Consider the following 21,173-nt stretch of genomic DNA (forward strand, 5'->3'; position numbering starts at 1 on the left):
ATACCTTATTTGTCATCGCAAATATCCTTATCCCTAGTATATGCCAGCCACTCGAATGTAATTTTGTTACCCTTCTCTACATTATCTCTGGTGGCATAAAAAGGTATTAGGACATGCAATTTTCTCACCCATCTATATTACCGGCGTTGACATGAAAGAGTAATAAATTGCATTCAAGTGGCATAAAATATATTAGGATATCTGCGATGATAAATAGATTCTTCTCTCTTTAATTTATAGTAAAAATAAAAGGTATACATTTTCAGAACTGAGATAGAATAGTAGTATTGCTGAATCAGTATATATATAACTACTTTTGTAGGCAGCCATGAATAATCACGTTTCCCCCCCGTTGTTTGAACTTTCGTACTTCTAAATCGGGCAAATGAACAAACGGAGACACGTGGTCTTAAAGGTCCCTACCGTACAGTCAACAGGGTCGCACGTACACTGGACAAGTACCATCAGCACAATAATGCAGCAATTGATAGTACTGCATAATTGGGTTGTAATAATGGTCCCTCGTCTCGTCTAGGATACTCTACACCGAGATCGATCGGGTACACGCAGTAATCGGCGTCGTCTAGGCACGCACGCAAATGATTTTTACTCGTATCCATCTCAATCAATCTGTACGTGTGTTTAGAGATGATGGGAGATGGCTCTGTTTTCCTGCTCCCTGCAGCTGGTTTTCGCAGCCACCACAACGCTGCTGCCGACATTGTTTTTTTGTTGATGATTTTAGACAGTAGTAATACACATGCAGGAGCGGAGCACAGCAGCAACAGTATACATGCATGGGCCTAGACTGTCAACCAACTGTTTCAGTTCTTTAGAGCATACTTACTAGTATTTAGATTAGGGGACTTTTTTCCTTAGATTTAGGGTGCTACACACGTCCTCATCCTTGTACGTACAGTTCAGCTCTGCCTCACAAAGGTTTACGATTGCGTCAGTTCATTCATTCATTCACTCATTCATTCATCCTAGGAAGTGGTGCCTCTGCTGGCTTCTCCAATAAAATAAAAGTAACAGGACAAAGAAACGATGCCTCTACGGCTCTACTTATACTGGACGGCGTTCCGTTGCCGTTGCCGTTGCCGTTGCGTGGCGTACCCATGCGGCCCTCTGCAGGCTGTGCTTGGCACGTGGCCGCCGACGGTTCCTCGGCTCACTCCCCAAGGGCGGAGGGAAAAGGTCGCTGGTGGTGTGGGGTCGGGGACTGACAAGCGGACGGCAAGTCGGCAACCGTGTTTGGTTCAGCTTTTTTCTGACCAGCTTTTCTGAGAATCTGACTGTGAGGAGAATCTGGCTGTGGGAAGAATCTGAGTATTATTAGGATTACGTGCGGAGGAGATAAAGATGTTCATAAGGCTCAGGATCTAGAAAGTGACGGATTCCTACTATTGCAACAACTCAACCGATTATATGTTTATGTTGATTTTGAATAGTTTTTACCTAAACGAATTTTATAGAAGCTGACTGAAAAGCTGACGCGTTTGGCAGTCCGCAGCAGCTTTTGGTGGCCAGAAGCTGCAAAAAGCTGAAACAAACAGGGGCGTCGTCAGGTGCACGAAAACAGCCCAGAGCTGCCTGCACTCAACTCTCAACGCTCACCTTTTTTTTATATACACGTCTTAAAGATAAACAGAACAAAAATTGGACAGGAATCCCGCGTACCTGGTCTGACCTCGTAACCCGTCGCTGCGGACGATCTCGCAATCAGGCGATTCTTTCACGACTAGTAATGTAGCAGTGGTAGTACTAGTTAGTAAATGAACTACTACTTCACCCAACAATGCACTGTACTATTTGCTCATCCTATTCCGAGCAGAACAGAACAGAACGCCACCACCGCCACCAGTCTGCTACGGGGGGACCAAGAGGAAAAGCGCAGCAGGTGGCCTGCTGGTTTGCTTTGCTTGTCGATTCGATTTGAGCGACCCCGGGCGGGACTGGGAGGGAGAGGGAGACGCCAATGGCGCTGCCTCGTATTCCGACCGTGTACTGCTGCCGATAATAGTAGTACCACCAGTACCAGTAGTCCAGTACCAGTACTACTGCTACTCCATTTCCTGTCTCTCTCTCATTTTTTTTTCTTGCTGATTTCGGGTCCGACGGCTTTGGATCCTCGCATTTATCGCTCGCTCCGATGCACTGCACCATCGGCCCGTCGCACGCGCGCATCGCCTCGCCACCCCAGTCGCCTCGAGGCCCGGGAGCATTCGAGGACGTGAACGTGAGGTGGGGCGCGGTGCCGGTGCGGTGGTGCCCTTTCGCCTGCCTTTTTATCCCCCCAGGCTCGTGTTCTTGTCCGCCTTCGCTTGTTCCTTGCGCTCTCCTCCCCTTCCGTTCTCCTCTCTCTCTCTCTCTCTCTCTGCTCTGCCGTCCAGTGAGCAGTGAGCTGGCCGGGCACCGGGCGTTGCCGCTTTTCCGATCCCACCTGTGCCCCGCTGTCCTACTGACCAAAAGCGGAGTTAGGGAGGTAGATGAGAGAGACCCTGTGAGCTGATGGAGTCGAGTTCTTTCACTCAGAGGAGAGAGAGAGAGAGAACTCCATTGTCCTTGTGCGTTCGCTCTTGTGATGCCCGGCATTCTCCGTGCACTCGTTCAATCCCGCCCACTCCCAGGTATGTAGTATCTATCAAGGAAATGCTTCTCCCCCTCCCCGCTAGTCGTCCTTGCTTCTTGCTGCCTCGCCATACTCTTGTGACGCCATTGGCGGCGGCGGATTCCTCTCGCGGGGTTTAGGTGGTTGCTCCCAGACTGCGCCATGCGCTTAATAGGTCCGCCCCGTCTGTCTTCGCTCGCGCCTCCCCTCCATGTTCGCCGCCGATGGATTTTCGTTTCTCTGCTCCCTCCCTCCCTCTTCAACTGGGGAACGGGGAGTCGTCGGTGGCCACGAGTTTGTTACTATGTTTTTTTTATTATTTTCTTCTTCTAGTAATTCGAACAGAGGTTGAGAATTGTACTTGGGCGCTCTTCGCGAGTACTTTTCGTTGACACTGTAGCTCTGACGCGACAGGGGCGTACTTTTAAAAGAATTCGGTTCTGTTTGGTTCGTGCTAAGTTAGTTAAAGTATGGCAAGTTAGTGAACCAAACATAAGCATCTGGATGCTTATGTTGTATTTTGTATGGCCTCATTCTACCAGGACCAAGGAATCTGGATGCTTATGCTGTATCAGCGTGTTAGTTTCAGTTGACACAATAGTCTGACACAGAAATATCAGCTGTTCTCTGCCTTTGGAGTTTGGACCATAAGCATCTTTCACAATTTGTTATCATATATATATTTTTTTCATCAAGTTATAATTGTATACTGCATGTTTTTTTAAGAAAAAAAAATAGTTCGTGCTAGTAATCAGCATCTCTGCTTATGGTGCACAGCTGTCTCTCCAATGCCAAGTGCTGTTGATCTCTCGGACCTCCACATGGTACGGTGGTAGCCCCAAAGAGGGAGAGAGCAGAAGAACCACTTTTCATCTTTTGAGCGGTCCATGGTTATGGATCGTGCGGGCTGGCTCTGGAGGCGCAGGTCGTCGGATAAGAGCCCAGGGGGCAGTGACAGCTCTCTGTCCGTGTCGTCACATTCCGAGCGGTGCTCTGATGATCAGGTTCAGCACCATGCCTTATTATATATATAAATAAGCAATGAGCACGTTTGAGGGACTAGTGCAGATTTTACTCAAGTCTTAGTTTTCAGCCTACTGCCTCTCTTCGCCTTTAGAACTGTTGAATAACCAGATGAGAATGCCACCTTTTCTTTTTAATGGAAATATGGAATTAGTACCATCTGAAATTTTCTTTGGCCACATGATTTAGCCCTCTAGCCTTGGCAAAAGGGATGCAATATATTATTGGGTATAAACAGATTTTAGGTCTTGGACTTTTATTTATTTGACAGTTTGACTTAAAATTTTCCTAGGATATTAAGTTACACAACATTTTTTGTGATTTCAGGGTCAATCTCAATCCCCTGAAGCCTCTTCAAGAAGTAAGTATGATTACAGCCAAGAAATTGAAGTGGCAAGATCCTTGAATGGCAAGCAAGCAGCAGGGGTCAATTTGAATAATATTAATAAAGAGCATGGTCAATCAATAGAACAGTATGTATCCTCCAATGTTAGAGATGAAGAGATCAAGGAGACCTTGGAGAGTTTGAACAACAGACTTTTTGATGCGCTATTGACCATCAGAGCAAAGGAGGACTTGGTGAAGGAGCATGCTAAAGTCACGGAAGAGGCTGTTGCAGGTAACTTTTGCTCCTTAGTAATTCTCTCGAATTGAGTGCAAAAGTTATTCAGTTTTTATAATCGAACCTATAAAGTCATGCGAGAGTACAGTTAGATTTATTTCATCTTTTTTCTAGTAATGGATGGTAATCTTAAATTTACATGTGTGAGAAGTTTGCTTTCATCCTATGTAGCCGTTCTCTTAATCTTGTTTCCGAAACTTATTTTGTAGGCTGGGAACAAGCTGAAGCTGAAGCTACTACACTGAAGGGGCTACTTGAAGCTTCTTGTCAGAAGAATGCTTCTCTCCAGGATCAAGTCTGCCACCTAGATGAGGCCCTCAAGGAATGCGTCAGGCAACTGCGGCTGGCAAGGGAAGAACAAGAGGACAAAATCCGTGAAATAGTTTCCAAAACTCTGGTGCCACAGTCTGAAAACCCTGAGCTCCAAAAGCATATCGGAGAGCTAAGAAAGCGACTGGAAGTGACCAGATTAGAAGCGTCATCTTCCATGTTATTACAACATGATCTACAAGAAAGGCTTCAGGCAATTGAGAGAGAGAACTTGGGCCTTAAGGCCAAGGGTCAGGCAATTGAGAGAGAGAATTTAGATCTCAAGGCCAAACTTCTTGTGCAGTCCAATGATCTGAAGATAGTAATGTTGGAAAGAGATCTGAGCAACCAAGCAGCGGAGACAGCAAGTAAACAACACTTGGAAGGTGTTAAAAAGATTGCCAGGGTTGAGGCAGAATGCCGCAGGCTACAGCATCTGATGCGGAAAGCAACACTGATCAATAATTCTAGGTCAGCACAAAACAGTTGCTGCATGGAATCACTGACTGACAGCCAGTCCGATCATGGGGAGCACATGGTGGCTGTTGATAATGATCTGCAAAATTCTGACTCATGGGCATTGGCTTTGATTGCTGAGCTTGATCAGTTCAAGAATGGCAAAGATGGTTCAAGAAATATTGTGAACAATCCTGTTGAGATTGACATAATGGATGATTTCCTTGAGATGGAAAGGTTAGCTGCATTGCCTGAATCAGACGGCACAAGCTCTAACTTTGAAATGGAAACAGATTCTGACAAGGCCATCGCAAGAAGCAGCTCCTTGAAAATCAAAAGTGAAGAATTGCAAAACAAGGTCGCCAATTTGCAGGAAAAGTTTGAAGCAATTGCAAGCGAGAAAAGGGAGCTTGAGATGGCACTTATGGAGGTTAGGAATCAGCTTGACATTTCCTGCGATGCGCTAGTGGCGGCAACGAACAGGCTGGTCGAAATGCAGATGCAGTTGGAATCAGCAAATGACTCCAAACTTTCCGCTTTGGAAGATGTGGAGCGTTTGGACTCTGAGAGGAAGGCTTTGGAGTTGCAGTTGGAGTCCAAATCTGTAGAAGTTGAGGAGTTACTTATGGCTGTAACTTCATTGGAGGAAAACACCGAGCAGAAAGAGTTGGAGTCACAGTTAGAACTGATGTCAGCACAAGCTACAGAGCTTCGCCTGACTGTGGCATCACTGGAAGAGAGAGTTCAGGCTGAAAGAAATATTTCTATGCAGCAGAAAGAAAATGCAGAAGCTATGTTGAGTACTAAAGAAGAACTGGAAGCACAGCTGTGTTCAGCAACCACTGAAATGGGGAAACTGCGTGACATGGTCAAAGCACTAGAGAATGAGGTCAAAACGGAGAAGGCACTGCATGAAGAACTAACAGCACATATACAGATAAAGGTTGAAGCAGCTGTTGATGCAGTTAAAGAACCATTGGAAGCACAACTGTGTTCAACAAATACTGAAGCAGAGAAGCTAAGAGATGTTGTCAAAGCACTTGAGGATCAAGTAGAAAAAGAGAAGGCATTGTGCGAAGAGCTTGCAGCAAAGGTAGAGTTGAAAACTAAAGCAGCAAGAACTGCTGAGGCTGTTCAAGAATCCTTGGAGGCACAACTGTCTTCAGCAAATGCTGAAATACAGAAACTGGAAGAGATCACGAAACAACTACAGAGTGAGTTAGAAAAGGAGAAGACACTTCATGAGGAGTTCTCAGCACAGTTAGAGATGAAGATTGAAGCGGAGAGAGCTCGTTCTATGGAGTCTGCTAAAGAATCATTAGAGGAACAATTCCAGTTAGTGAACTCAGAAACAGCAAAACTACGTGACACGGTGCATGCGCTTGAGCACGATGTGGAAAAGGAGAAGGTATTTTCTGCAGAGCTCCAGATGCAGCTAGAAGCTCTAGAGGCTGTAAAGAAGGTGTTGGAGTCAGAAGCGGAGTCAGCGCATCAGGATGCCAAAATTCTCAGCCAGAAGGTGGAGTCATTGGAAGCAAAACTCACGGAGCATATGTTGGTAACCGACGAATTCACTGCCAATGTAGAGTCTTTGCAGTCAGATAGGATTGCAATGGAGCATAAACTTAAAACAGCAGATAGGGAACTCATAAAATTGACAAACAAGGTGAGCTTGCTCCATAGGGAGATCGAGCAGGAGAGATTGATGTCAGAAGAGTACGAACAGAAATGCCAAAAGCTGGAGGATCAACTGTCGAGAGATAGCCGTGACGCAAAGCTCTGGCGACTCGCAAACTCGAATGGAGATCTGAAGGTTAAGAAGGTAAATTTCGTCCCTTTATAACAACTGAACCTAATAGGCCCATATGAAATTTGTAGTACTTCAAGCATATAATTTCATAGGACAATTGGACAAATAAGACTATTATAGCATCACCGAATTCAAGTTGAAATGTTTGTCATTGTTGTAGGAGAAAGAGCTCGCTAACGCAGCTGGGAAGCTCGCAGAGTGCCAGAAGACAATTGCTTCTCTGGAGCGCCAAATCAAATCACTGACAGACCTCGACGGCGTCGTGCTGGAGCCTGAAAGGCTTGAATCCAGCAGGGACATGCCATTGCCACTGGACTTCAGAAACAGTGATGCTGAATTTGCTATGTTTACGGATGATTTATACGACTTTGACCTTCCAAACGACAGCAAAAGCTTCTTCTCTCCACTCCCGTCGATCCAGACCTCGTCTCCGCCCTCGGAGATGTCAGTATTCGCAGGGGGGCTCTCGACTCTTAGCAGTTACAGGAGCAAAAGAGCAAGTAGAAGGTGATGAAAAACTAGGCTGCGCCCAGATGTCGTACTAACAAATAGTTCATGGATGCTGCCATATGTAGGTAGGTAGGTCGATGTACATTACAGGAACTGATTGTTAGATTTGTGTGATGAACATCCCTTCCAGCAAGCGCAGTTTTTTTTAGCGTGCTTGATGAGGTCTTAGGTCTTACTGTGTCAGTGACGGTTAGTGTGGTACAAAATGTGAACTCGGTTATCTGCGTGTGTTTCCAGTTACAGGAAAGTGCAGAGGAAGTGCATATTCAATGCTCATGTGATGTTTGTATGTGTTGTTGTTCAACTTAAATTCTACTTTCAGGGTCGAAATTTGTTGTGCAGCGTCGAAATTTTCCATTCATTTGGAAGCTGTGGAATATGGTAGCAGCAACTAGCAAGGGGATGGAACATCGTAAATTGCAGTGAAATCTTTCAGTTGGCGGTATTTTCCCAGATACGTAACATCGAAGAACAACCGTTCAGATTTAAAATGCCGCAGTTCCACAATAGCACGGGGCCGTAAAATTTCTGCACACCACCGGACAACAGAAACCGAACTAAAAATTATATAGTTCTATATAGAGAGATGTAAACTTGTCATCTATGGTCAGTGGCGGATCATCAAGCAGAACAATGACCATAACATACAAGTGAACTTTATTTCTTAGATGATCACGACACAAGTGACCTAATTTCTTGACATGTTTCGGATGTGCTCTTTTTATCCTCTTTGCATCCCGTATAACTGGAGTCCAAATGTCTAATCAAATTAAATTGTGACCCATTAGAATACCAAAATTTAACATTTGGTGTATACTTCAAGTACCTCAAATATTCTCTATGTTGCTTTCAAATCACATTGTCTAGGTAAGTCTTGAAACCATGCATAAATTATACACTAAATATCACATCCGACCTTGATGCAGTCGTAGAGTAGGCTTTCAATCATTGACCAATATAAAGTTTTTAATCTACCATTTCACCACTTGGTTTTGCTTCGTCCATTCTAAACTTCTTCAACATATTCTTCACTAGTACAAAGAAACTCTATAATAACGGTTGTGAACCTATTTTTACTGACGTTTCTTAGAACCGTCGGTGCTAGGGACCAGTAAAAATCATCATTTTTACATGCGGGTAACTGAGAACCGCCAGTAAAAATTATTTTCAGAAACATTCAGCAAAAAAATTATTTAAGGTGAGGACTCCGTCGCAAGTCACGATATTTTTCGCGCAAAATTCGCAAGCTACGCGGTTGTTAGGAATGGAACCACCGACCTCACCCTCGCGTGTACCCTCAACATATTACATCAACTGAGTGTAAATTGCTTGTTTGAGATTGTAAATGAATTCAAATAAAAAAGTTGTCAACTACAAAGTTGGATAACTTTTGAAGTGCTACAACTTTTATTTTGACATTTTTTTTCATCCGAGATAGTTTGCAAAATTTGAATTTTAAATTTGACATATTTAGATTCAATTTTTGAGAACCTAAATGAGTTCAAATAAAAAAACTGCCAACTACAAAGTTTCATAACTTTTAGAGATCTACAACTTTTATTTTGGTCATTTCATCATACGAGGTCGTTTGAAAAACTCGAAAAATTAATGATAAAAATGATTTCTAGTGGCGGTTTCTTAAGAAAACCGTCGGGGGCTTTGAGTCTTTTTCTACTAGTGTTTGGTATACTTTTCCTTGTCTCACAACTGCACCATATTCATTTGCACCATTCTCACAAGTGCACCAATCATTGACATTTTAAATTCATGGGTCATCGTCTCTCCAAATTATTCATAAAATTCTTGATATCTTGATAAAAACGTGTATGGTCAACATAAATTTGACATAAAAATGGTATAATCAACACAATCCATGCATTGGTACACAATCATATTTGATGGTAAGAAGAATGCGAGGGTGCTCGATCGTGTCGTGTCGCGTCACATGTTGATTTGGTCGGACGACACCTCGTTTCGCGTCAAGCCCCCGACGGCAGGGATTGACGTGCTACGGGACCACCCATGCTTCTAGCTACTCAAGTCCGGGGAGGTCAAGCTCCTGGACGCCCATGCACGCCCGCTCGCCCCCTGACGCGTTGCTCCGCCGCAGACGACTTTACTTCCTCGCTACGCTCCTGTGATGTGCGCCTGCGAGGCCCATGCGCCATGTCTAGTCAAGCAACATCAACGTTATTCGATAAAATATTAGAGCGTGTTCCGTCTCATAAATAAACATCATGCTCTACGAGATACTGTCCACATTGAGAAAAAATCAGACCTACCCTTTTCACGCGTAACACACGACGATGTTGAAACTGATGCTTTATAATAGTAAAGATAAAGAAGAAGATATAGAAAAATTCCAAATGCTTTAGTTAGGGCTAGACAAAATACTTATGGCTCAATAACTCGCTCGATTCAGCTCGTTAATGGCTCGACCTGACTCGGCTCATTTTAATTTTGTAGCGAACTGAACTAACATTCTAGCTTGATTCTCTAATGAACCAGCATGGGCTAGTTCGTTAGCAAGCTCGCGACCCAAGCAAGCTAAGCCAAGCTACAACACAAGTTTGTCTAGTCATTAGTGTCACCTCGTTTAGTCTTGTCATCTAGTAGTTATGATATGTGGTATGGATATGTGTCGGTGTGCCATGTGATTAAATTTTGCATGGCTACATACTTGCATTGCATAATTTATATTTAATTATTGGTTGTGGTTTTTGTGAACTTGTGGTTGCTAGCAGCATACACTATTAGTGTTGTGCAATGAAATGCATATTTGTGGAATGAATGATGGATTGATCTGTAATAATGCTTGTTGATATCTTGTTATAATAAGGGTTTGTAAATCTATACCTCTACTGCACATTTGGTTGTTCGATTTAATATTGGAAGTTAGAACATTTGGACAATAGTACATCAATAATGTAATAATGGTTTTGGATTTGGAGTGTTAAACACTTAAACTATAGTTGTATTTTCTGTTATATATATTTGTTTACATGGATCTTTGTTTAGTTGGTGTGGCTCATGAGCCTATTAAACTAGCTCTAGCTCTCTAACGAGCCGAGTCGAGTCAGATGTTTAACTCGTTAGTATAACGAGTTTGAATCGAGCTGGCTCGTTACATGAATGAGCTATAACGAGTCGAGATGGTTCGATATCCAGCCCGAGCTTCTCCACACAATTCAAATGACCAAAACGATAAATTTAGAAACTAGATTAACTTTTTAGCGGACTTTCTCAAGTGCTAAGATCCATCGACACTGCAAAAACTATGGGATTCGCATTGGATCCAACACACACCACACAAACAAACAAACAAACAAACAAGAGCAACTAATATCATCAGAGTATACGTACAATTTGTACATTGTGTATATATTATATATATAATATAATTTAAATTATAGATGGTAAGATAGATAAGATGTTAACCTCACGCTAAATGCACTCACTACTAGAGACGACTTTTTTATCGAGTGCACCAGGCACTCGGTAAAGGACCAATCACACCTAGTAACGGCTTTGCTGAGTGTCATACTAGACAAAGAGCTCTCGATGAAACAAACATCGATGTAGCCAAACCAGTCAGTACCGACAGATGAATCAGTCAATACTGACCTAAGTCGACGGTAATAGACATCTATAGTGACGTGGAATATCTTAATTGGTTTACGTGTGTGCCAAGTTAACTAGTTGTTTTAACCAATTAAAATTTAAAAATCTCAACAAATAAATACATATTTTAAAAAACATAGAATCTATTCTATAAATTAGATTTTACTTATGAATTATGTTATTTTTATTCTATATCTAAGCTATGTATTTTATTTATAAACTATGTATTTTATTTTTTTAATTATGTATTTTAAATGTTTCGTGAATTGTGTAACTTTATTTGCTTAATATATATATATATATATATTTATATATATATGTATGTATTTTTAAAAAAATATTGTGTTTCATGTGAATTAAAAAGACCGCAAAAAGAAAAGTTGATATGAGGATGAGGTAACTGTAGGTTAATGATGAAGTCTATGCACTGGAGCGCTGTTGTGGATACAAAGATGATAAATATAAACCTATCGATTACTAATCTGATAACTCAAAGAATTAGAATCAATGCTAGCTTCGTTTTCAAATATTTGTCGTTCGCTTATTCATTTTTAAACTAAAACACGATAAATAAAAAAGAAGGGAGGGAGTACATGTTACCTATTAAGGGTCGTTTGGTTCCAATGAACTAAATTTTAATCATATCATATTGGATGTTTAGATATTAGTTAGAAATATTAATTAAATATAGTATAATTACAAAACTAATTATAGAGATAAGGACTAAATGGTAAGACAAGCCTATTAATCTTAATTAGTCTGTGATTCGTTCATGTGATGCTACACTAAATATTTGTTAATTATAGATTAATTAGGCTTAGTAAATTTATCTCAGTGTATAGTTTTATTTATATAATTAATTTTACAATTAGACTACATTTAATACTCATAATTATCATCCAAACATCTAATGTGACATGTATTAAACTTTAGTTAGAGAACCAAACAATCCCTTAACCATCTTCAAAAATATAGAACAACATGAGAACGTCTAAGAGACATTACCCATATGCTTGCTTTTATACTATCTTAAGCAGGTTATCTGTTGGGGACTTGTTCTCAAGTGCTAAGAGTTTAAGAACAAGGCAACATAGAAAGTGTTAATCGTTAATGCCCTTCGTCCTCCGAAGCACTATTTCCCTTAGGACATAATGACTTGCGGACGAAGGTTATAAAGGACATACCTTCATAAATTAATCAAATAATGACGAAGGATGAAATGTGAAGAATGTAAAGGAAAACATGAACAATCATTTATTATCATTGAGTATAAACAAAAATATTATCGAACAACAGGTGTACCTTCAATCGGAAGGAAATGATTGTACAAGCGTGACGCAAAAAGCGAATGCCAAGTCAGCGTGAACAGTACGGGGATACTGTTCACCTATTTATAGACACGGGACACAACCCTTACAAAATTACATTCATGCCCTTTACATCTGACAATAACTCTATAGTAATCTATTGAGGTCTGAATAGCCTTTTCATCTTTAAGTCGGTTTCACTCTCTGCCGTTACGCCGAAGCTTTCCTGCTCAACACCTTCGGCTTTGTATCAAGCTTCGTATTATTCCGGTCTGCTGCAATGCCGATTTTAGTCTGAGGGTACCTGTTCACATATTGTACTACAGAAATACTGTTAAATTCTGTTTTTGAGGACCTTCGGACGCCGAAGGTCCCCAACAGTAGCCCCTCGCAATATTAATTTGTTTGAAATAATAAATTCAGATTGCGATATGAACGAAGGCTTTATGCCGAAGGTCCGAAAAAACACCTTCCCTTTGCTAGAATAGCAATATTCAATGACAAGTGGGGTCTTTCAACTTTCAACGCATCAAGCGTATAAATACGGCCATACCGCAAACTTATTTTGCACGCTTTCTGGCCAACCACTCCTGCTCACTCATTTTTTAGCTCTTGTGCACTGTGATCTGCTGAGCTTTTAGCTTTGAAGCTTCGGCTTTTAAAACAGTTTTTTAGTGTTTCCGAAGATGTCTGAAGCTGCTAAGAAGGCTGCTGCTGAGATGAAGCTGAGTCTTGATGAAGAGAAGAACTTAGGGTTTCTTATAGCAATGTCGAAGACCAACACAGAAAAGATCACCAGGGAAATTCTGGAAGGGCTGTCTGAAGATACTGGTGACAGTGAAAGTTATGATGTGGACAGCGGTGGCGAAGACTCCGAAGATCGCCCCTGGCGACCAAGCCATTCAGTTTATGGTAAATCAACTATCAAAGAGAATCATCTTGTTAATATGAGAGGAAGGTATTTCCGGGATCTGTCCATTGTGAGGGCGGACGAAGGGGAAAAGACTTGTCCACACCCTGAAGAAAATGAAGTTGTGGTGTACCGAAGCTTTTTGAAAGCCGGATTGCGATTCCCCTTGAGCAGCTTCGTCGTGGAGGTGTTGAAAATCTTCGAAGTCTATCTTCATCAACTTACTCCAGAGGCTATTATAAGGCTAAATATCTTCGTGTGGGCCACGAGAAGCCAAGGTCTGAAGCCTGACGCAAGAAGCTTCTGTAATATACATGAATTATTATATGAAACAAAGCCTTGGGGCAAAGAACAGTACCACAATAACTTTGGCTGCTACAGTTTCGTCTCTCGGTCCGGGGCAAGCTGTCCCGTACCAACCTTTCGGAAGAGATGGCCCGGGGATTGGATGACAGAATGGTTTTATGTGAAGAATGACCTATCAGCACGAGAAGACATCAAAGGTATAATTATGCGTCCTATTTGGCAAAGTTTCGGCCTTCGGAGGCCGAAGGTGGAAATGAATGAAGCTGCCGAAGAATGCCAGAGGGCCTTCGGCGTCATCTGCTCTTTTATTGGAACAAGAGATTTAGTACAAGAACATATTGCCTTCCGGGTGTGGCCGCTTGCGGAGAAATGGGAAATGCCACAAGAAACCATTAAAGAGGCCGACGAAGGTGGACTTGTCAGGTTTAAGTACACTTTTAAATTTGGAGATAAATTTATTGAGCCAGATGATGAGTGGTTGAAAAGCATTGACAATTTAAGTGATGAGCTGCTTGGGACCTACTCGAAGGCCGAAGATACTGCAATGTCAGCAGCCTTCGGAGGCCGAAAAAAGAAAAGGCTGAATCGGGTATTTGATGCCATCGGGTTTGTCTACCCTGACTATCGCTACCCCATTCGAAGGCAGAAGAGAAAAAATACAACCTCTGCAAAAGAAGAAACTGCAGCTGCTCCTAGCGAGCCAGAACCGAAAAGGAAGAAGATAAAGGTTCTTACGCATCGGCCGCGTTATATTGAACCAGCTTCGGTGCCTGAGTTTACCGGAGAGACTTCTTCGGCCACCGAAGCTGAAAAACCAGCCGAGCCAACCTTGCTGCCAGAAGTCGCAGAAACAGCTGAAGTACCAACGAAGACAAAATTGGAGCAATCAAAAATTTTGTTACCAGAAACGAAAGAGAAGGCCGAAGCGCCATTCACAGAAAAAATGGAAGAGATAAAGGAAGCAACCGAGGACTCCAAAACATCAGAAGTCTTGAGTCCTTCAGCAATTATTGGGACATCGAAAAATGAGAAAGTGCCAGCTGCAACTCCGAAGAGAAAAAGAATGGCTAATGTGCTAGATGTACTGGAAACGATCATATCTTCGAGCACACCTCCGAAGAAGGCTGCTGTTACTTTTGAAACAACAGCTGAAATTTCTGGTTCTGCAGCTCTAGAGCAAGAAATTGAAGCCGAAGCTGGGCCCTCAGAGCCCACAAAGGCAAAAACCTTGGAAAGTGAGGCAGAAAAAATAACAAAGCCAACTTTTGCTGAAGGAACTGGTGTTGTTACCCCCGAAGCATCCCCCAAAATTCGTGATTATATTTTTCGTCATGCTTCGGGGAAAAAATTATCAGAAAAAGAAGAACAAGAGGCCCAACACTATGCCCAAAAATTGAAATATCCAAAGGGGGCGTTGATATTTAATGGCAGTGGAGAAGAAGATTTCTTGTATTGCCTCCCCGACAGCAAGGAAATTTCTGTCTGTCGGGAGATGAGCAGAAGCTTCGGATTCCCAACTTTAGAAGACGGACTTTCGGTGCTGTCAAAGAACGATCTGGCTGACAGCCTAGCTTACAACAGTTTAAAGGTGCGACTAATGGAATTCTTATATTTTTGTTGAGTTCAAAATTTTTCGTTTGTTTAAAACTATTGACACAGACATATTCCTGTCTGCAGGGCCTGATACTCAGCAATGCCCTCAGAGCACAGAAAGATGCTGAGGACGAAGGATGTACTATAGCCCTGAGCAACCTTCGTTCCGAAGTAATTGAATTGAGGAACGAAGGTCTCGAAAAAGACAAAATATTGCATTCCTTAATAAATAAAATAAAAGAAGACGAAGCTCTTTTCAAAGGTCAGGCCGAAGCTCAGAAGCGTGAAATTGAAAACCTTCGTAAACAATTAGCCAGAACTAAAGAGGAATGCATACTTGAAGAAACAAGGCGAGAACTCAGCGACCAATGGGCAAATCATTTAGAAGAAACTGTTAAAGAGCTTCGGTCAGCCAAGAAGAAATGCTTCGACAAATCTATAGAGTGTGTCAAGAAAATAAAAACTAGCTTCGCCAGCGTTGGCGCATTTTCGCAAGAAGAAAACTTTATAAGAGGTAACCCCGAAGGTCCCCTGGAATGGATCAATCATGAGGCGGAGGCCTTTGAAGAAATTTTAAATAGTCGCGGGGACATCTGCGCTTTTTCTGGTGCCAGAGGGATTGCCACCATTTTGGAGGGGAAAGGATGTGAACATGTAAAGATTTTATCGCAGTCCGAAGCCACCTTGTCCACTGAAGATATAAAAGATCCTTCAGCCGAAGCTAGCGCGGTTGGGGGAAAATTTTTCACCGACATCTGGGACAACGGTGGTAGAGAAATGGCCCAAGAAATCATTCAGAAAAGCGAGAAAGGGATTCATGAGGCTAGAAAAATAGCCGAGGCTGCTGAGAAAAACGCAGAGCCCGAAGGGCAAATAGGTACTGACGAATAGTTTTCATCGCGTTATAACTTTTAATTTTATAGTTCGTTCGCGATCTGTAATAGTGATGTAATAGTATCCCGTCCTCACTCAGATCCTACTAAAGCATCTTCGGGCCCTCAGCCTAAAGATGACGACGAAATTAAAAAGATGGCCGAAGCTATCATGGATCAGGTTGTCGATCGACTGCTGAACGAAGCTGCAGAGATAGTACTTAGGGAAGACTAAGTGCTATTGCAAAAAACATTTGATATATGATTTGTGTAATATTCTGTAATCCTGTATGTAATATACTTGTTTTATGATTCAATTCTTTACGATGCATGAAACTTTAAACACGTACCATTTTTGAGTCTTCGACGAAAAAACACCTTCCCTTCTTTTCATGCTTCGTGAAGAAAAATTTTTATGTATCACAACAATGTCCATAGTGCTTAGACGAAGAATATCCAAGCTTCGTGAAAAAATTCTCCGAAGCTATACTCCGAAGATGAAGATTGTGTCTCCTTGTGACCACGATTTTCACTCTTTCAAATCATACTTCCGAAGATCAATATTGTGTCCCCTTCTTGTGCCATATGCAACATGATGTATGATGCTTATGCTATGCAAAATGATGTGATGATGTTATGTTACGTAGATGACATTTGTTCCGAAAGATACACACATATCCCCACACAACATTTTTGTATTAGCACTGATTCTTCGCTGTAAGCTCTGCATTCCCTTAGGAACGTCTTTGGAGCTTCTTCGCCTTTTACTTAGGCGGTATAAGCTCTGCATTCCCTTAGGAACGTCTTTGGAGCTTCTTCGCCTTTTACTTAGGCGGTATAAGCTCTGCATTCCCTTAGGAACGTCTTTGGAGCTTCTTCGCCTTTTACTTAGGCGGTATCAGCGTTGACTTTTCGCTGTATGCTCTGCATTCCTTTTGGAACGACTTTTGAGCAGAAAACTTACACTGCGCTCCCTTCGGAACGACTTTTTGTGACTTCGTCAGACTTACTCTGCGTTCCTTAGAACGACTTTTTGTTGCTTCGAAGGATTTTCGATAGTCCGAAGGTCCTTTTTATTATCACAAACCTGTGAAGAAAACATATTTTTCTTGTAGGAATCAACGAAACTAATTACATGAAACCTAAACAATGTCCTTTATTACAGAAAATAAAACTGAATGAAAAAGATTGCTATTAAGGTAGGATATTTGTCAATAGATGTGCTTTGACTCTGGCACGGTGCTGTTGACCGTGCGAGCTTCGGACTGTTCTCTGAAGTCCCTTTGATGTGGAGCATATTGGCTCCCTTCTGGCTGCTGGCCTTGTTGCAACGGAGGTGGAGGCGGAGGCTGCTGCCAGGAAGCTGAAGGCTGACTTGCCGAAGCAGCAGAGACTGCAGGATGATTGCCCACATATTCTGGGATGTAGGGCGAATGATACAAAGCTGTATGCATGACCTGCTTCGGCTGGGCTTGTTGTGCTGCTGCTTCAGCTATTTCCTTTTGCTTCTGTATAGTAACATGACACATCCTGGTAGTATGGCCTTTGTTCTCACCGCAGAATAAGCAAAAGATTTTTCTCGGTTGATCGCCAAATCTTCCTCCGAAGCCCCTGGCGCCTCTGCCTCTTGGAGCTGGTGGCCGGAAGGAGCTTTGCTGTTGTCCAGAAGCCTGTGAGGAGCATTGTGGCCTTTGCTGTTGGCTTCCTCTGTCATCATTTTGTGTAGAATTGTGAATTGATCTCACATGCCTTGGATAAAACCTTCCTCCGAAGCCCCTGGTCATTTTCAGAAAACCTGAAAGCCTCCTCCCTTCTTTGGCGAAAATCATTGTCAGCCCGAATGTATTCATCCATTTTCTGGAGAAGCTTCTCCAAAGTTTGAGGAGGCTTCCTGGCGAAGTACTGAGCTGACGGACCTGGCCGAAGCCCCTTGATCATGGCCTCGATGACAATTTCATTGGGCACCGTTGGTGCCTGTGCCCTCAGACGCAAGAACCTTCGGACATATGCCTGAAGGTATTCTTCGTGGTCCTGAGTGCACTGGAACAAAGCCTGAGCAGTGACCGGCTTCGTCTGAAATCCTTGAAAGCTGGTTAACAACAAATCCTTCAGTTTCTGCCATGAAGTGATCGTTCCTGGCCGAAGGGAGGAATACCAGGTTTGAGCAACACTTCTGACAGCCATAACGAAAGATTTGGCCATGACTGAAGCATTGCCACCATACGAAGACACTGTTGCTTCGTAGCTCATCAAAAACTGCTTCGGGTCTGAGTGGCCATCAAATACAGGGAGCTGAGGCGGCTTGTAGGACGGGGGCCAAGGTGTAGCCTGCAGCTCAGCGGACAGAGGAGAAGCATCATCAAAAACAAAATTCCCATGATGAAAATTATCATACCAATCATCTTCGTTGGGAAAACCGTCCTGATGAAGGTCTTGATGCTGAGGCCTTCGATGTTGCTCGTCCTGAGCAAGATGACGAACTTCTTCAGAGGCTTCGTCTATCTGCCTCTGCAATTCAGCTACCCTGGCCATTTTTTCCTTCTTGCGTTGAACCTGCTGCTGAAGGATTTCCAGATTTTGAATCTCCTGATCTAGATCATCCTCTGGAGGTGTTGGACTGGCAGCCTTCCTCTTCTGGCTTCGTGCCTCTCTAAGAGAAAGGACGTCTTGATTGGGGTCCAACGGCTGCAGCGTGCTAGCCCCTGGTGCTGGAGCCTTCTTCGGCGGCATGACGAAGGTGATGCTTGCCGAAGATGTTGAAAAGCTCAAGAAATGGAAGTGAGTTCACCGGAGGTGGGCGCCAATGTTGGGGACTTGTTCTCAAGTGCTAAGAGTTTAAGAACAAGGCAACATAGAAAGTGTTAATCGTTAATGCCCTTCGTCCTCCGAAGCACTATTTCCCTTAGGACATAATGACTTGCGGACGAAGGTTATAAAGGACATACCTTCATAAATTAATCAAATAATGACGAAGGATGAAATGTGAAGAATGTAAAGGAAAACATGAACAATCATTTATTATCATTGAGTATAAACAAAAATATTATCGAACAACAGGTGTACCTTCAATCGGAAGGAAATGATTGTACAAGCGTGACGCAAAAAGCGAATGCCAAGTCAGCGTGAACAGTACGGGGATACTGTTCACCTATTTATAGACACGGGACACAGCCCTTACAAAATTACATTCATGCCCTTTACATCTGACAATAACTCTATAGTAATCTATTGAGGTCTGAATAGCCTTTTCATCTTTAAGTCGGTTTCACTCTCTGCCGTTACGCCGAAGCTTTCCTGCTCAACACCTTCGGCTTTGTATCAAGCTTCGTATTATTCCGGTCTGCTGCAATGTCGATTTTAGTCTGAGGGTACCTGTTCACATATTGTACTACAGATATACTGTTAAATTCTGTTTTTGAGGACCTTCGGACGCCGAAGGTCCCCAACATTATCTATCATCATCACTATATTAAAACTTCAATATACAAACAGTACAATCTAAAATGTAAAACAATATTTTTAGTCACCATATGTGTGAACTGCTAAAAGGGAAATGTGCCCTGGGGCAATTTCTATTATGTTTTGGTGATTAAGTGCCCAACACATTTAAATAAGTTCTTATGTGCTAAATGAAGAGAGAAGTGTAAATCAAAGAGAAGGTATGTCTCTAGACTTAGTACATAGTTTTTAAGTACTAATAGGTTTTATCTAAGTACTAGAAACAGTAAGAAGAAAAGAAGAAAAGGATTACAAATGACTTGGCTTGTGCAGCCGAAGTCCAGTTCGGTCTGGCACACCGGACTGTCCGGTGTTGCACCGGACAGTGTCCGGTGCGCTAGGCTGGCTTCCGGTGAACAGACCACTCTCGGAAAAAATCGGCGGTGTACGACTATAATTCACTGGACTGTCCGGTGGTGCACCGGACTGTCCGGTGAGCCAATGGTCGCCAGCACAACGGTCGGCCGCGCAATCCGCGGGCGACGCGTGGCCCTCGCCAACGGTCGGCAGGGGGCACCGGACTGTCCGATGCGCTAACTGCCACGAATCTGCAACGGTCGTCTGCGCCAAAATAGGAAGGAGATCGGCACCGGACCGTCTACAGTGACTGTCCGGTGGCGCACCGGACTGTCCGGTGGCGCACCGGACTGTCCGGTGCGCCACCCGACAGAAGGCAAGGATGGCCTTCCTTGTTGGACTCCAACGACTCCTAGCTGCCTTAGGGCTATAAAAGGGATCCCTAGGCGCATGGAGGAGTAACCCAAGCTTACAAGAAACATTCTAAGACTCCAACTTCGCGCATTTGATTCTTTGAGATAGTGACTTGACCTCCATTTGAGTTGAGAACTCCGTGGGTTGTGTTTTGAGCTCAAGTTGTGACTTGTGTGCGTGATTGTGCTGTGATTTGAGTCTTGTGTGTGTTGCTCTCCCCTCCCTTACTTCTGTGCTTCTTTTGTGATCATCATTGTAAGGGCGAGAGGCTCCAAGTTGTGGAGATTCCTCGCAAACGGGAGAAAGACAAAGAAAGGAAAAACGTGGTATTCAAGTTGATCATCGGATCACTTGAAAGGGGTTGAGTGCAACCCTCGTCCATTGGGACGCCACAACGTGGAAGTAGGCAAGTATTACTTGGTCGAACCACGGGATAAAAATCGCGTGTCTCTTATGTGATTTCTCTTTGATTGTCTGTGTTCACAAGAGCTCGATTCAAGCTACTTAGTCGTTCTAACTTTAACTAAGTTTTGTGGCTATTAGTGTTGAATTTCGCAGGATCACCTATTCACCCCCTCTAGGTGCTCTCAATTGGTATCAAAGTCGTTCTCTTCATCTAAGGGACTAATCGACCGAAGAGATGGATCCTAAGGGAAAGAGGATGGTGGTCAACGACAAGGAGGAGTCCCTCTTCAACGAGCCAAGGGACGACAAGCCCACTGACTCAGGATCGAGTCATAAGAAGAGGGACGGGAAGAATAAGAGGCGGATCAAGAAGATCATTTACTACGACAGCGACGCTTCCTCTTCTTCACCAAGAGACGACGACGATGACTCGTCTAAAAAGAAACCAGTTAATCAAAACTATTCATTTGATTATTCTCGTATTCTGCTCAATTCCAATGCTCATTTGCTTTTAATTCCACTTAGCAAACCTCCACACTTTGATGGAGAAAACTACTCTTTTTGGAGTCACAAAATGCGTAGTCACTTATTTTTTCTCCATCGTAGTAT

The 21,173-nt window shown here is 42.9% G+C and overlaps 1 protein-coding gene across 2 annotated transcripts; it reads left to right on the forward strand.

Moving 5' to 3' along the window:
• Positions 1-1,962: 1,962 nt before the first annotated feature.
• LOC109944846 (filament-like plant protein 3) lies at positions 1,963-7,671 on the forward strand. Of its 2 annotated transcripts, none has more exons than XM_020550321.2 (5): positions 1,963-2,630; positions 3,389-3,615; positions 3,962-4,253; positions 4,466-6,843; positions 6,992-7,671. In XM_020550321.2, the coding sequence occupies exons 2-5, from the start codon at positions 3,499-3,501 to the stop codon at positions 7,340-7,342; spliced, it is 3,138 nt and encodes a 1,045-aa protein (XP_020405910.1). In that variant the 5' UTR covers positions 1,963-2,630; positions 3,389-3,498; the 3' UTR covers positions 7,343-7,671. The 2 variants fall into 2 exon arrangements, with proteins under 2 accessions (XP_020405910.1, XP_020405911.1); XM_020550322.3 differs by having other exon boundaries at positions 2,619-2,786.
• Positions 7,672-21,173: the final 13,502 nt, after the last annotated feature.

The sequence above is a fragment of the Zea mays genome, chromosome 3 (assembly GCF_902167145.1).
Source record: "Zea mays cultivar B73 chromosome 3, Zm-B73-REFERENCE-NAM-5.0, whole genome shotgun sequence".
In the NCBI taxonomy this organism is placed as follows: Eukaryota; Viridiplantae; Streptophyta; class Magnoliopsida; order Poales; family Poaceae; genus Zea; species Zea mays.